The sequence below is a fragment of the Chiloscyllium punctatum genome, chromosome 10 (genome assembly GCF_047496795.1).
Source record: "Chiloscyllium punctatum isolate Juve2018m chromosome 10, sChiPun1.3, whole genome shotgun sequence".
Lineage (NCBI taxonomy): Eukaryota > Metazoa > Chordata > Chondrichthyes > Orectolobiformes > Hemiscylliidae > Chiloscyllium > Chiloscyllium punctatum.
In genome coordinates, this window is record NC_092748.1 from 19,048,601 (window position 1) to 19,066,189 (window position 17,589).

At 37.3% G+C, this 17,589-nt stretch overlaps 1 protein-coding gene across 13 annotated transcripts in view; it reads left to right on the forward strand.

Annotated features, from left to right (window-relative positions):
* Window positions 1–17,589, forward strand: part of LOC140481931 (zinc finger protein Helios-like) — a 239,411-nt gene that overhangs the window by 120,748 nt on the left and 101,074 nt on the right. For 7 of the 13 annotated variants that reach the window (XM_072578632.1, XM_072578625.1, XM_072578624.1 and 4 more), the window contains 2 exons: window positions 12,412–12,466; window positions 12,816–12,917. In XM_072578632.1, coding sequence (XP_072434733.1) covers window positions 12,427–12,466; window positions 12,816–12,917 — 142 coding nt within the window. In that variant the 5' untranslated portion in view covers window positions 12,412–12,426. Of the gene's footprint in view, window positions 1–10,342; window positions 10,475–10,957; window positions 11,129–11,238; window positions 11,501–12,411; window positions 12,467–12,815; window positions 12,918–12,993; window positions 13,126–14,645; window positions 14,736–17,589 lie in introns of those variants that run through there. The other 6 variants (XM_072578636.1, XM_072578637.1, XM_072578630.1 and 3 more) reach the window with 5 other exon arrangements.

Consider the following 17,589-nt stretch of genomic DNA (forward strand, 5'->3'; position numbering starts at 1 on the left):
AGAGGAGTTGAGATTGAGACGTCATATAGTGGCTGTACAGGATAATTGTTAAGCCACTTCTGGAGAACTGCATTTAACTCTGGTCTTCCTGCTATAGGAAAGACGTTGTGATACTTGAAAGAATTCAGAAGATGTTGAAGGGGTTGGAGGCTTTTTTCTAATAGGAAGCAGCTGAACAGGCTGGGGCTATTTTCCCTGGAGTGTTGGAGGCTGAGATGTGACATTATAGAAGTTTATAAAATCATGAGTGGCATAGATGGGATGAATAGCCAAGGTCATTTACTCAAGTTAAGGGCATTGAAAACTAGAAGGCATAGCTTTAAGGTGAGAGAGGAAAGATTTAAAAGGGACCTAAGGGACAACTTTTTCGTGCAATGGAATGAGCTGCCAGAGGAAGTGGTGGAGGCTGGTGCAACTACAATATTTAAAAGGCATCCAAATGGGTACGTAAATAGGAAAGGTTTAAAGGAATATGGGTCAATAGCTGGCAAAAGGAACTAGAATAATTTTTAATCTAGTTCCTTTTGGCGAAGTTCGCTGATAATGCAAAGTTAGGCAGACAGGCAGGTAGTACTGAGGAGGTGGGGAGGCTGCAGAAAGATTTAGACAGTTTAGGAATATGGTCCAGGAAATGGTTGATTAAATTAACGAGAGCAAGTGTGAGGTCTTGCACCTTGGAAAAAAGAAATGGTGAGAAAATTCATAAAGCCAAAGTACAAAGATCTAGGAGTGCTGGTCCAAGATTCTCTGTAGGTTGATTTGCAGGTTGAGTCAGTGATTAAGAAAGCAAATGTAATGTCATTTATCTCAAGAGGGTTGGAATATAAAAGCAGCGAATTGTTTCTGACGCATTATAAAGCTCTAGTTAGGCCCCATTTAGGTAAAAACAAGGACTGCAGATGCTGGAAACCAGAGTCTAGATTAGAGTAGTGCTGGAAAAGCACAGCAGGTCAGGCAGCATCCGAGGAGCAGGAAAATCGACGTTTCAGGCAAAAGCCCTTCATCAGGAATAGAGCCCCATTTAGAATACTGTGTCCAATTTTGGGCCCCACACCTCAGGAAGGCCATACTGGCACTGGAGGGTGTCCAGCAGAGATTCACACGCATGATCCCTAGAATGGTAGGCCTAACATATGATGATCGGCTGAGGATCCTGGGATTGTATTCATTAGAGTTTAGAAGGTTCAGGAGAGATCTAGTAGAAACTTACAAGATAATGCATGGCTTAGAAAGGGTGGATGCTGGCAAGCCTCAAAATTAGAGGGGGTCAATTTAGAACAGAAACTAGGAGACATTTCTTCAGCTAGAGAGTGGTGGGCCTGTGGAATTCATTGCCACAAAGCACATTGGAGGCCAGGACATTAAATGTCTTCAAGGCAGAGATTGCAAAATTCTTGATCTCGCAAGGAATTAAGGGCTAAAGGGAGAGTCCAGGTAAGTGCAATTGAAATGCCCATCAGCCTTGATTAAATGGCAGAGTGGACTCGATGGGCCGAATGGCCTTACTTCCACTCCTATGTCTTATGGTCTTAATTTAGGATATCTGGTCAGCATGGAAGAGTCAGACCTAAGAGTCTGTTTCTGTGCTGTACAAATCTATGACTCTATGATTGGGGTTGTTAATCTGGTCCAATCAGGAACTCATATTCTACGAGGTCCAGCTGGCTGACCTCACTACAATCATTACAGACACAAGACTCCATCCCATAATATGATTTAACAAATAAAGAGGACACAAGGTGGAGCACACACTTCCACTAGACTGCATTAACTCCATGCTATTACAGTTCCCTTACTCTTTCTTCATCCTTTTCCAAGCCAGCTCTATCTATTAAGCTAAGAAAAAATATTGAGTTTCTATCTCCCCAAGGAGGTCTCAAGCCAATCCACATCCTGCTACCTGTTCTAAAACCTTTGCTCACATTTTGATGGCTGGGACAATCCTCAACATTCTAAAGTAATTCTAAATGAAACACCCATAAGGTTCTGAAAAAAATTCAATTTGCGCTTCATCCAAATGTAAATGGATCCTTCAAAAAATGTAGTCTATTAGTTTTTGAGATTTATTTACGGCTTAATAGAAGCAACATCATTAATCTGCCCACCTTTAATGGCAGAGATAATAAATACTCAAACTTAAGATTTGAAAGGAGGTTATAATACAGAATTCCTTTTGTGAAGCCTTTCACTCAAGCAATCCAAAATTGTCCCTTGCTTTGTATTTCCATCTGCTTCAAGCATTTATCTAGTTTTCCCCAAAAATAAATATTGACTTCTGTCTGAACCAGACCCTTTGGCAAAACAGAGAAAAAGTGAGGACTGCAAATGCTGGAAATCAGAGTCGAGAGTGTGGTGCTGGAAAAGCATAGTCAGTCAGGCCGCATCTGACGAGCAGGAGAATCTATGTTTCGGGCATAAGCCCTTCATTGAGAATAAGACTTGTGGGCCAGGGTTCGAGAGATAAATGGGAGGAGGGTGTGGATGAGGGGAAGGTAGCAACCTCTGTATACATCGCATCAGCCTCCATCACTTCTGCCACCTACAAACAGACCACACCACTCAGGATATATTTCCCTCCCCACCCCTATCAGTGTTCTGGAGGGATCATTTCCTCCACGACTCCCTTGCCAGATCAACACTCTCTCCACCAACCCTCAACCCACTCCCGGCACCTTGCTCTGCCACCGTAGAAAGTGCAAAACCTATGCCCACACCTCCCCCCTCACCTGCGTCCAAGACCCCAAAGGATCCTTACATATCTGACATAAATTTAACCTGTACCACCACAAATGTCATCTAATGTATCCATTGCACCCAATATAGAGAAGGATGCCACCTTACAGATCATTTCAAAGAACATCTTTGGGACACCCACCACCAACCAACCCACCGCCCCATGGCTGAATGCTTCAACTTCCTCCTTCCACTCCACCAAGGACATGCAGGTCCTGAGCTTCCTCCATCGCTAAACCCTAACCACCTCACGCCTGGAGGAAGAACGTCTCATCATCCGCCTTGGGACCGTACAGCCACACAGGATTAATGTGGATTTCGCCAGTTTCCTCATTTCCCCTCCCCACCTCCCCCCCCACCTTATTCCAGTCCCAAGCCTCCAACTCAGCACCACCCTCTTGACCTGTCCATCGTATTTCTCATCTATCCACTCCACCCTCCTCTCCAACCTATCACCTTCTCCCCCACCTTCATCTACCTATTGCATTCTGAGCTACCCTGCCTCCAGCCCTACCCCCCCCCTCCCATTTATCTCTCAACCCCTTAGCCCACAAGCCTCAAACTTGATGAAGGTTTATACCCGAAACGTCAATTCTCCTGCTCCTTAGATGCTGCCTGCTGTGCTTTTCCAGCACCACACTCTCAACTTTGGCAAAACATTTCATTTTGCCTCAAGTGCTAACAGATGAATTCCTTTTATTCTCCCAATTTGTGGGAGTGTTAAGTTTATAATCTCATCACTGATTTGTCAATTTTAATAAGAACAATTATTATAAATATCAAAAATAATATTAAAGTCTTCATAAGTTTCCTCTTTACCTTATTCATGTCAATGCACATATTTCTCATATTGCAAGTCTCTCCTCAGCTAACGATGTTCATTGCGAGCATCATTCTGCTAAAATTATGCTGTATGCTCTCTTTGGTTCGAAGTGAATGTTCTGACATAGGAAAGCCCAAAGTTGCATACAAACTTCCTTTGTACTCAAAATTTTCAAACCTGAAAATTCTCTTAACTTTTCAGTATTTGTACCTTCAGCGTTTTAGCTTCTGGTTTTTTTGTTCTTCCACACTCCAGTGTCTTAACTCTGTACTTTTTGATTTTTTACATTTTGTCTTCCAGTACGTAAGCAAATTATCAAGCAGAATTAAGTTTTCATGATTTCTTTACAATTCTCATCACTGTTTGCCAAATATCACACTTTTATATCAATGATCTATGCCATATACTAAAAACAAAAGTTGACCTAGTCATCATTTGTTTGACCACATACAATGTGTTTGTGTGAAGAATACACATTAACTGTTGGTCTTTCTCTTATATACATCAGATAACTTTCTATTCATGATGTTAAATTTTGTTTCAAACTTAAATTTTCCTAATGGTTTTTATCAGACCGCTTATGGAGTGACATCAAACATTTCGTCAAAGGTCACTGAAATATTTGTAGAAAAGAAATTGCTGTTTTATCTTGATTAATAAATGTATTTTTAAATGTATAATTTGATCTTAAACTGAGTTCTGCTGATTTATGCACAATTGATGTCCCGCAAACTGCTTTGTATTTACTCAATGTATCCATATCATCATTCTTGAACAATGGTTACATTCACTTGTTTCAAGCCTCAGTTTATATAGTTTGGGGTGATTGAGAAATTGTGAATAAAGCTATTGCTATCTGTCATCTAATTTCCTTCAACTGGCTAATATACAAGCTCAAATCCAGTGACTTAACCATTGTGAGTTCCACTAACAATTGTTTTAAATCTTTGTCTGCATCTTCACTTTCACTGTAATTTATAATTAGAGATTCCAAATATTAATTTTAATTTTTCTGCCATTCTTTAACTGTTTTGTCCACAGTGTCACTTCTTCATCCCTCACTATCCTATTTTCTTTTTAACAATTAACAAAAGCCCTTACCATTCACAAAAAGTAAAAATGTGAATCATACATTTATGGATTGCATTCATATATAGTATACATATATAAGAATTCCTTGCAATTATTTACTTACATGTTAAACATTTCTTTGTGAATCCTCCCTGTTGACTTTTCCCAGTCTCAATTGTTAAATTCCATTAATAATGGAAACTGCCCATGGAATGTTATTTCACTATGATTTCTCACTGATCAGTGGTGTCACCACCGAGACAAACAGAAGAATCTGATAGGGGTCTGAATGCCAGTTAGTTCAGTTGGCTGGATGGCCAGTTTGCTATGCAGAGTGATGGCAATAGCGTGGATTCAATTCCTGCACCAGCTGAGATTACCATGAAAGATTGTCCTTCTCAATCTCTCCCTTGCCAGAAGCTTGGTGACCCACAGGATAACCAGTTATCTCCGAGAAAGCAGGCTATGGTCTAGTCAGACTATGATGACTTTATATTTACTTTTATATTCTATTCCCTTTGAAATAAAAGCCAATATTTCATTTAACTTGCCTACTACAGGCTGAATTTGGATGCTAGTTTTTTATGATTCGTGGTTGAGGATTCCCAAATCTCTCTTTTCTGCAGCTTTCTGCAATCTTTTTCCATTTAAAATAACATTCAGCTCTTCTATTCTTCCTGCCAAAGTGCATAACTTCATATTTCCTCACAATCTATCTGCTAAGATTTAGTCCACTCATTTAATCTGTCTGTATCTTTCTGCGGCCTCTTTGTGTCACCCTCACCACTTGCCTTCTCGCTTATTTTTGTTTCATCAACAAACTTGGTTACCGTACATTCACTTTCCTCATTCAAGTCATTAATATATTATAAATAATTGTGGTCTTAGCACTGATCACTGTGGTACACCTTTAGTTACAAGTTGCCATCCTGAAAATGTCACCCCACCTTTATCCCACTCTGTCTTCTTTTAGTTAGAATATTATCATAGTTAGAATATTTTCAACACCATTGGCCTTTTTCTTATTAAGTAATCTAATGTGTGGTACCTTATTAAACAACTCCTGAAAATCCAAATATGTTACATTCACTATTTTCCCCTTAATCTATCCTGCCTGTTACCACCTCAAGAATTCTAGTAAGTTTGTCAGCCATGATTTCCCCTTGCTGAAGCCATGCCAGCTCTGCTTGATCATGTTATGCATTTCTGACAGTTGTGCTATGACATCCTTTATAAGAGATGTTAATTTTTTTTCTCCATAACAGATGTTAAACTAGTTGACCTATAGTTACCCATTGTTGGTCTGTTTCTCTTTTTAAGTAAGGGTATTATATTGCTAGTTTTCCAAACCTTTGGGACTTTTCCATAATACAAGGATTCCTGGAAGATTATTATCAGTGCATCTATTTCTTTTCAGCTACTTCCTCAAGCACTTAGAACGCACCCCATCAGGTTCTTATTGGTCTTTAGAGTCATAGAGTCATAAGATGTACAACATAGAGTCATAGAGATGTACAGCATGGAAAAAGACCCTTCAGTCCAACCCGTCCATGCCGACCAGATATCCCAACCCAAACTAGTCCCACCTGCCAGCACCCCGCCCATATCCCTCCAAACCCTTTCTATTCATATACCCATCCAAATGCCTTTTAATTGTTGCAATTGTAACAGTCTCCACCACATCCCCTGGCAGCTCATTCCATACACGTATCACCCTCTGCGTGAAAAAGTTGCCTCTTGGGTCTCTTTTATATCTTTCTCCTCTCACCCTAAACCTATGCCCTCTAGTTCTGGACTTCTGCAGCCCAGGGAAAAGACTTTGTCTATTTATCCTATCTATGCCCCTCATGATTTTATAAACCACTAAAAGGTCACCCCTCAGTCTCCAACGCTCCAGGGAAAACAGCACCAGTATATTCAAACTCTCCCGATATCTCAATCCTCCAATCCTGGCAACATCTTTTCTGAACCCTTTCAAGTTTCATAACTTCTTCTTTCCGATTGGAAGGCGACCAGAATTACATGCAATATTCCAACAGTGGCCTAACCAATGTCCTGTACAGCTGCAACATGACCTCCCAACTGCTGTACTCAATATTCTCACCAATAAAGGAAAGCATACCAAACACCTTCTTCACTATCCTATCTACCTGTGACTCTACTTTCAAGGAGCTATGAACCTGCATTCCAAGGTCTCTTTGTTCAGCAACACTCCTGAGGACCTTACCATTTAAGTGTATAAGTCCTGCTAAGATTTGCTTTCCCAAAATGCAGCACCTCACATTTATCTAAATTAAACTCCATCTGCCACTTCTCAGCCCATTGGCCCAACTGATCAATATCCCGTTGTAATCTGAAGTAACCTTCTTTGCTGTCCACCACACCTCCAATTTTGTTGTCATCTGCAAACTTACTAACTATACCTCTTATGCTCACATCAATCCTCATTAGTTTCCCTAGTGTTTTTTTTCTCTAGTTATGGTTATTTAATTTATTTCCTGCCCTCCTTTTGCTCTTTGAATATTTTGTAATTTTGGAATTCCATTTGTGTCTTCTATTGTGAAGATAAATGTAAATAATTTATCCAATTCCTCTGCTATTTCCTGGCTTCCAATTATTATTTTGCCAGCCTCATTGTGTCAGGAGCCTATGGTAATTGTAGCTTCTGTCTTCAGTTTTATATATTTCAAGAAATTCATCTATTTGTTTTGATAGCAATTGCAACTTTACGCTTAAAGTTTACTTTCTTTCTCTTGACTATTTTTGGTTGTCTTTTTGTTGGTATTTAAAAGCTTCTCAATCCTCTGGCTTACCACTAACCTTTGCCATTTTGTTTTCAATTTGTTGCTTGCCTTAACTGCCCTGGTTAACCATTCTTGGTTTATCCCTTCTTAGAATCCTTCATACTGGATCTTTACTGTGACCCATGAATTATTTTCTAAATGTCTCCCATTATCCTTCAGCCATTTTTGTTGCTAAACTCCCTTCCCAATCCACTCCAACAGCTCCACCCTCATTCCTTTGTAATTACCCTTATTTAAGATTAACACAGTTATTTTCAACACCAGTTCTTTCCTCTCCAAGCAAATGCTAAATTCTGCCATGTTATTAACATTGTTACCAAAGGAATCTTTTCTTCTGACATTTTTTATTAAACCAGCCTCATTATACAGCACCAGTTCTAAAATAGCTTGTTCCCTGATTGGATGTGAAACATATTGTTTGATAAAACTGTCCCACATGCATGCATGTATGTATGATGTAAGTTAGATGAGGAGGAATTTGGCTGTGAAGGCTGGATCATTCATCCTGAGATAGACAAATTTTTAATTTGGAAATGCATCAAGAGCTCTCAGGAAGAGGCAGGAAAGTGGAGTTGAAGATTATTAGGTCAGCCAAGATCTCAACGAATGACTGGATGAACTGAGTGATTTTCTTCTGTTATTATATCTTATGGTCTTATAGTATATCAGACTAGTTGTTACACAATTAGCTAATCTTTGACTTTCCATCTTTACCTCAGTTACAAAATTTCTAGGACAAAAAAGAAGTAATGAAACATTAATCTTTTAATTCCTCTAAGAATTTTTAATTGGATTGCTCACAGCATTGTTTAGGAGATTGGAATGTAGTTGCTCGAGGATCCAGAGAATTCTGCATGTTTCATAATAACTATTTAAACAGGATTTAAATATTGCATGTAAACAGTTGTCTGTCACCATGCAGTTAGAAAATGCAGCTAGTAGGTGGCACTATAGAGATGGTTTCTGATGTACCGGTCATTCACCTTGCTATTTCGTACAGTATGTGAAAGAGCTTCACTGCGCAATGGCAATTTATTAGTCGCTAAAAAGGATTTGTTGATAAACTTTGACCTTTCCAATTATAAGTAAGCCGAGAGCTTTTTCTCCTGCCAATGCAAGCTATATAAATGGGTCTTAAGAAAAGATGTATTTAAATTTACAGGCAACTCATTCCAGACTTTCAGTCAGAGTTCAGTATACAGACTTGTCTAGGCTTAAGGTATTCTGAAAAGAATTTGGAGGTAAATCTGCTGAAAATGATATGCTATTGCAACATTGATATAAATCATTAACATAGAATTATTTCTTAAATGAGAAAGTAAATGTGACTTTAAGAGATGTACAGAGAAATCATTCTGTTTCTTCATGTTTTTCCTTATTCTATTTTGGCATATATAAATCAAAATGCTCATGTAAACCCTAAGAAACCTGGAATTCAGAATCAACTCCCCTGAGAAAAAAACATGAACAGTGGTCTATTTCTTTAATATAAAAATTACGTTAACTCAATTAGTTTTTGAATAGTAATTGCATTTATCAGAAAAATATTATTGATCCTAGTTGGCATGTGTGATTGAAATAACTTAAAAAAAATCTTTCAAGAATTCAAAAGTACTTCATTATCAAGGTGAGGGCTTAAATATCAAGGAATTTTAATTTTTAATCATAAAAAATACTAAGGAAAACATATGGCTTTCTCACCAATATAAAGCATTCACCCTTTTCTACTTTGCTGACTAATTTGTGTTGATTCTGACGAGTGACTAGATCACTTGTAGATGGCAGCCTGGTATAATATTGTTGAGGATGTTAGTACTTCATATATAAAAAAAGTGGTTTATGTATTCAATTTATAATCTGAAAGTATTATTGACCATCTGAACCAAGATTGTGTTTTTGTACATCAGCTAATACTATGGACGAAGTGTGAGTGGGTGAAAATGAGGACACAGTGAATAATGTGGTTACATGTATAAATGTACTAAAATACACAATAAAATAAATCGATCTTTGAATCATTTTAAGATTACACTTTATTTCAATTAAAATCCTACAAAGAATTCCACATTGGTTTATAATGTGATTTTATATAAATTAAATAATATGTGCACAATGTCAGCGAATGGCAGACAGTAATGGTTACAATGATCGTATTGTATAATGCAGCAAGGCTTTTTTCAAGTTGGTGCATTAGAAGGTTTCTGCAACTAATATAAACTAATTGCCAGAATCGCAAAAGATACCGCCGCCGCCCCCACCTCAAGTCAGTCAAAATCCAGAATTCAACAATATGAATCACAATGTCACTTAAATTATTGGAGATTATAACCATTATGGCACAGGTTCTAGTTTGACATTTCCAAAACATTTAAAATCCACATTAAAAGACAGCCAGTTAGGTTTATTGAGTTTTTCCACACAAACTATTTACGCTTACTCATTAGTTTACTTAAACTTTAAATTTAATCAGAGTTAACGTATCGAGTCCGGTGAACCCTTCACGGACCCGAAAGGTAAACTCTGAGTTCTCTTCACAGATGCTGCTGCTGAGCTTTTTCAGCACTTCTGTTTGTGTTTCTGATCTACTGCATCCGCCGTCCTTTCGGTTTTTAATTTAGTATTTCACTGGATATCAATTGCCTCAATAGGTTTAATATCAGTCATTATCGACAATTTAATACTGATTTCCAACGCACTCAAGATTTATTGAATGGTTATAGAAGGAGTGTTGCTAGTATTGTTGGGGATAGATCTGTTCAGGAGCTGCAAAAGTTTTATGTACTACACTTTTGGCTGGGGTTCTGTGTGGTTCTTACATTTGATGTTTCCCTTGTGTCAGCTGAATGCATCTTTGCTCTAGTCGATCGCCGAGAGGTAGAACCGCGCCGTTCGGTTTCTCGGAGCTTGACAAACTCCCATACTACCATGGTGAAGATGGAGGAAGTGGCTGCTGGATTAGCAGCGTTTCACATCCAACAGTTCGTCTCCATGTAATATTAAAGGGAATTGTGATGGATTTATTTGATCGTAGCCCATTACTAAGGTAATCATGGGGCTTGTTTCCGCACTAATCAGAAAAATCAATTAGAACAATTTTGAAACAGCGGAGATTTTTATTCAGTGAAGTGCCCGCACGGACCAAATGACTTGTTGCAGTCCCAAGCAAATCCCGTCGTATTTGTATGATTGCTGAGATAGTACCGGGTCTTTTTTAAATAGCAGTTGCACTCACATCATTTACCACAGTTATTAAGGAATCACAGTACAGTAAATTAGTTTACCGTGATCACTAGTATTGTCCAACGATTACCTCCTGCTCATTCTCGACTGATATGTCTGTGTCAAAGGAAATGTTTTTTCAGCACTTGACCTGTCACATACCATTGAAAGAAAGAATATTTTGCCACGGGCCATTTAAACAATCCTAGTAACTTGCCCTGAATCTATACGCCTGCTCGCCTTCTCGTCGATTCCTTAGGAACCGGTGTATCAACTTTTTTTTGTTAATCGCATTGCCGAGGCTCTGACCTCCTTCTCTTCCGAAGTACTTAGTGTACGTTGACATTCCTGGACACTTTTCCAACACCCATTCCATATCTTGCACTCTAACCTTAACACCAGTAAGAGCTGACAGTCGCCTGATTTTGACGCTTTATATCTGATGTGTAGGCTATCTTGGCGTGAGCGAACGTAAACGGTACTGGAGTGTTTTAACCATTTTTGTTGGTGGGACTTTTCTTCCTGTTTGTTGCAGTGTCTGACGCGGTTTTCAGCCTTTACTCAGAGGAGCTGGGTTCCATTCGGTCGATTTTGTCCGTGTGTATTAGTAGTGGTAATAGAGCAATTGGGCATATTTACTCAATGTAAATATCGCGTTTTAACTGTTACTTTTTAGATACATAATAATTGACTTAGGCTATAGATTGTCGTTAGGTTAAAACTTATTCCAGGATATTTGTGATGTAAATAGTATGTCTGATACTATATAAAACATAGCAAAAACAGGAACATATAATTCGCAATTTTCAGGGAAGTAGTTGGAGGCAAGTGGAGAAACAACCCTATTCCAGTAAGTAACGCAATTTTCCTGTCATCATGGCTAAAAATATGTTGAGATCAATAGAAATAAATACATTCTTCAGATTAATACACAACTGTTAACCCTTCGTGCCACATTGTTTTTGAAACTCGTCAACTATTCTCGATATATTAGATCCTCATTCAGTCTCATTGGTAATCTCTCAAGATTGATGTAAAATTATTAGTCCAGACAAAAAACCTTTGATTTCTATATTTTTCTTTGCTATTTTGAGCTTATTTGGTTTAGTTTGATCTTCAATGAATTGTGAATTTTACAGATTGGTTTAAATAGAGGTACAGAATTATGGCAAATAAAACTAGTTTCGATAATTATAATGACTGGCTTTTATTATTAATTGGCTAAAAGAATTAAAGTAACCAAAACAAGTTTAAAATGTATGTTTTGCTATGGCAGACCTAGAAAATTTTATGATATCAAATGATTAAGAATGAACAGCAACCCATCTTGATAGGCTAAAGAAGTGTTAATGGAAATTATTCCATGAATTTTCTAATCAGTAACACTAATAGTTTCCAACAGCTATTGAATTCACTTCATGCAACTTTGTAAATTGTATGCATGTCACTGGCATAATCCATGACTGTCCACAACAGTAAGAAAACCAGGAAATGTGCCTCAACAATTTAATACTGATGATATGCATAGTATTCAGTACCAGGATTGGTTTACATTGTCATATAATTATACAGTTTCTAAAATGCCTTTAAAATATTCAGCCTCTTGGAAGTTGAACTTGTATCATGCAACACCATACAGTCAGTGTAGTATCATTAAAAAGATAACGTTCCATGATCACAGGTGTCTTTTGATTACCGTTAGCACATTTCAGTAACAAATAAGACATCCGGCATGACATTTTCTGCCAATTTTTCTTACAGCACTGCACTTTGAAGATGGAAACAGAGGTTACTGATGGCCCTATCACTGGTGGTGGTGAGTTTTTAAACAGTTTTTTTTAACTAAATGTTGCCGAGCTTCTGGCAGAATGTAGATAATTGTGCACTCAAAAATTACAGTCAATGTTTTTTTTAAATTAATGTTCTTAAATTCGTATCATCCAAAGGAAGTGAACATCTTAAAGTGAAACAGTCTTTTAGACAGGATGCATAATAAATTCCCTTACAGATAAATCACTCTAATAATTCTGGGTTTATGCAGTGTTATTTTAAATGTTTGAATACACACTGAGAACACAAACGTTCATATTGCACAAGAATACTTTATTGGCAACAAGAACTATGCTTTATTAACTATGGTGTGATGACTGACCTCTTCATAACAGGTAGTGATGACTTCTCCCCCAAGATGGAGCATTCACGGGTGGTGGTCCCCACCACAAGCACGCCCAATGGCCAGTACACCTCCCTGAGTCACATGACTAACAGTAAGTGCCTTTTTTGTGCTAGTTTCTACTCTGCATCAGCATAATTCTCCGAATCTGCTAGTTTTGTTACCACAGACTACAACACAGGACTCAACTCTCTGAGGAGAAACTCAGCAAAGAGTGATTAGTACTTGTGTATATATGAACCTGCCTTACAGTCTAAATTATGGAATGTTTGGATTTGGAAATATTTCTTTATCCTTGCCAGGTAGGATATATTTGTGTTCAGTATGCAATTTGTTCTATTCATATGAGTTTGTATGTGTATTGGAAAAATACTCTGAATAATAAATAATAGGTTTCTTAAGAAATATTAGTTCAATGTTTAACAATTGTCAGAGACTACTGCATTTAGAATCTTAGTTTGAGTTTAATCATTTTCTGACATTCTACTTTTATTTATATTTAGATAATTTTATGTATGTGAAACCACTTATGTTAGTTTTTTGAGACCTTTTAAAGCCTTTGATTATTTTCTATCTCATCTCATTTTCCATGCCATCTGATTTACAGTAAGTCAGAATATAGTGGTTATGGAACAGAATCAGAGTGTTTCCTGGTGTAGTTAGTTCCATTTGTCAGAATACTGGACTTAGAATGTTTCCTAAATCTCCAGTCTTATTTTCTATGTTTAGAATGCTACCAGCTGATTTAAAATTATTTATCAGAGTTAGCTGATACATTGCTTTCTCTATCAAAGGAAGATGGCAGACACTGTCTGTTGTTTGTAGATTACACAAGTTGCTATTGCAATTTTGGCTGTTAGGCAAGTTAAATCTTACTAAACCTAGTTTTGAAATGTAAGAAGATGCTTAATGCAGCTGATGCAAATACGAATTATTGTGCTCCCAGGCATAATAGCAATTTGGAGGATCAATGCACAACGTATATTCAAAGAAAGAAGTTGTTTGCTACTTTCAGGTGATCAATCTTACTTCTAAAATGAACAAATCTAGAAAAGAACATTTTTTTTGGAGCAGGCACATAATTTGAATAGTAATTACTTCATAATTTAAAATTCATGAAATGTAACTGGAGTGAGAGAAAAACGACTGAATATCTTTTGAAAATCATTTTGTAAATCATTTTGTCTGTACACAGTAACACATGTACATTGTTCTTAAATTTTAAGAATGTTGATTTTTATTGGGATAAAATGAAAGCTTCATAGGACGTGTTGCATGTGTTTGTAAAGGAATAGGTAATTCATGCTGTTGGGGATGATTTTGCATATGCCCTTAAAAAAATGAATTTGTGAAAAAGTTATAGAGTGATTCAGTCATACAGAATGGAAACAGGCCCTTCAGTCAACCAGTCCATGTTGAGCATAATGCCAAACTAAACTAGCTTCACTGACCTGTGCATGGTCCATATCCTTCCAAACATTTCTTTTTCATGTAATTATCCAAATGTCTTTTTAAATGTTGTAACTATACTCACATCCACCACTTCCTCTGGAAGCAAAATTTCTCCTCTCACCTGAAAAAATATGCCCCCTTGATTGAAATCCCCCAGCCTAGAGAAATGACACCTGCTATTCACCCTATCTATACCCTTCATGATTTTATAAACCTCTACAAGGATACCCCCTAACCTCCTACGCTCCAATGAAAAACAAGTTCCAGTCTATCCAGCCTCTCCTTATTACTCCTATCCTCCATTCCTGGCAACATCCTGGTAAATCTTTTCTGAACCCTCTCCAACTTAATAATATCCTTCCTATGACAGGGCGACCAGAAATGGATACAGTACTCCAGAAGAGGCCTCACCAACGTCCTGTACAATCTCAACATGACATCCTAACTCCTATACACAATGGTCTGTGCAATGAATACAAGCATGTTAAATACTTTCCTAATCACCCTGTCTACATATGAAGTTTACAAGTTGAATTTGAACATATTATATGTGCTTGAAATTTGTGAAAAAAAATGAAAAGATATTGGCTACCTGACTATTTATTAGCAGTGGTTAATGTCAGGTGGGGTGTATGGAGTAACAAGATGCCTTTGCTGTTAATCATATTACTTATTGTTTGGGGTTAGTATGGACATGAACAAAGCTTTTTGGGATGAAATATTTAAAGAATGTGGAGATCCCGGTTTTCCCTGCTGTACTTTGTTTCCTTTTGCATTTTAGATCAGAAAAGACGTTTGATTCAAGTATTTTTTACAGCAGTTCTCTTAAGATAGGTTTCTCAATAGCTTTGGTTACTTTGTCATACTTTTACTGTAAATCTGTCTGAATCTCATGAGACAAAGTGTGGTGCCATATTTCTACTGCAGTTGCCAGAGCAGAAATAATCTGAAATGAAACCTGCTGTCTGTGCCCTAAATGTGCTAGTATTGTACAGAATCTCTCGCTATTGACTCATTACTACTTTTCATGGAAATCAGTTTGGAGGTAACAGGGAATGTGGTACTATAAAATGTAAGATTTATGTTTAGTGATCTGGGGTGGGGGTGGTGAATCTGCCCTCAAAAATGATCCCTTTTTATCTTGGATGTAAGATGATACCTTTGGCTCAAGGCCAAGTATTATTGGGAGAGTGAGAATGATGCAGACAGGACTAGCAACAAGTTTGTTACAGGAATGGGGTGGAAAAAGGTAGGTTTGTCTCAGCCTTAGAGCTTTTGTCAAAACAGTGTTGTTTAACCTTTTGCTTGCCAATTTTGCTCATCTACTAAATAAATAGGTGTATTTTAAAAAAAAAATAATTATACAGAACTGTTCTGTAGCAAAACAGTACCGATGGTTTGATTCAGCTCTAGCTTTACAGTACATCAAGTATGTTTAACATTCTAAATCAGATTTGTTTCTCCAAAATAATTTCTATTTAACTCGCAACAGTTCTCTCAAAACAATACAATTTTAATTGAAGTCCAGACATTAATGAAACATTAATTTTAATCCATGATTCAATTAACATCTGTGGAGCTCAAGCAATAATCACTCTTTACATCTAGCAAAATATTCGGCTCAGTGAAAATAAAATCACTATTTTCTTATTTATTATACAGTGATTTGGGGTAGTAGTTTGATTGTAGTTAAAAGGAACATTTTACAACCTCAGCATATCAGAAGAGCATTTAGAAGTTTAGTCATTGTTATCCAACAGGGCAGCAAATTTGCATGTAGGAAGCTCACATAAACGAAATAAAACTCAAATAAACATAACTATAGTGTTTTATTGATGCTGCTTGAGGGATAAATATTGGCCAGGATGTACGGGAACGTAACGTTGTGAAATATCTTCGATTCACCAGAGAGAGCAAGCAAGGCCTTTCCATCTGAATGTTTGTTAAAATACAGATCTAACCGCAGCCATAAAAAAGTCAACTTAATGCTTCAGGTAGAGACAGTTAGTTCATACCAACCATTTTTCTTTGTGTTGCTTACATTTCAGATAGAGATACTGAATTAAATCTGGCAGTGTCTCCACTCAACATGTTAACATGGCTTTTGTCTTACAACTGATGATAGAATTGTAGTGCATTTCCAGAACTTTTTTTATCTTCATTTTGAGTAAATTGACCCTTTATCCTGCGCTGCTGAGAAGAATTCAAGGCATTCTAATTGTGACGTACAAGACTCTGAAGGGGCTTGATGGGGTATTGGGAGAATATTTCCACTGGCCAGGGAACTTAAAACATAGGGGCACAGTAATAGAATAAGGTGCCAATTGTTTATGTCTAAGATTGGAAGAAATTATTTCACTTAGAGGATTGTGAGTCTGTGGAATTCTGTATTCTAGAAGGTAATGTGTACTCCATCTTTGCATACACTTAGTACTGGGATTCAGAGATATTTGGTTGCTCAGGGATGTGGGGAGTATACAGGAAGATGAAATTGAAGCCCAAGATTAACCATGATCAGAATAAGTGGTTGAGCAGGCTTGACAGGCCATATGGTGCACTCCTGCCCCTCTCTTGTTCTTGTATTTCGAGCTTGTAGTTTTCACAGATTGCTTGAGATTATTACAGTGAACACTTAAAAAGGCTGAGATCACATCAAGGCGATATAGAGTTTCTGCTAACCAGTGTGTAAAATGCCTTATTTTATCACTGATGCTAAATACACTCTTCATTATCTCATTTTTACTGTGTCATTTATATATGGTAGAAATGACAAATAAAAGCTACTCTGCTCTCTATGCTGCTCTCTATGCTACTCTCTCTACTCTCGACTACTAAATATTTGGGGAATCGTGGAATTATTTTCAATCTGTCCTTGTACACAAATTCAGGTCACTAGAGCTTGCTCTGTACAAATTGACTTATAATTAAAAATAACTTGTTCAGTCCTTTAACTATCACAATTTTTATTTATTTGTTCTTCCAACATTTATTGTGAATGCTGCATTGCATTGAAAAGAGATTGGTAGGTCACCTTCTTAAACAATTGGTCATAACCTGATACAACAGAGTGGCTTGCTATATACCACTTCCTGGGGCAATTAACAGTCACTCAAAAAATTGTGGGTCTGAAGTCATATATAAACCTGATCGGACAGGAGTGCATTTTACTTCGCTAAAGGACAGATTTGGTTTCTACAGTGGTCTAACAGCTGTGTAGCCCCTTTGATTAATACCAGCTATTATCTCCCAAATTTAGAAGGTTAACTGAAATTTTCAAAAGCCATTGTTAGATTAATTCAGGCTCCTGATTACTA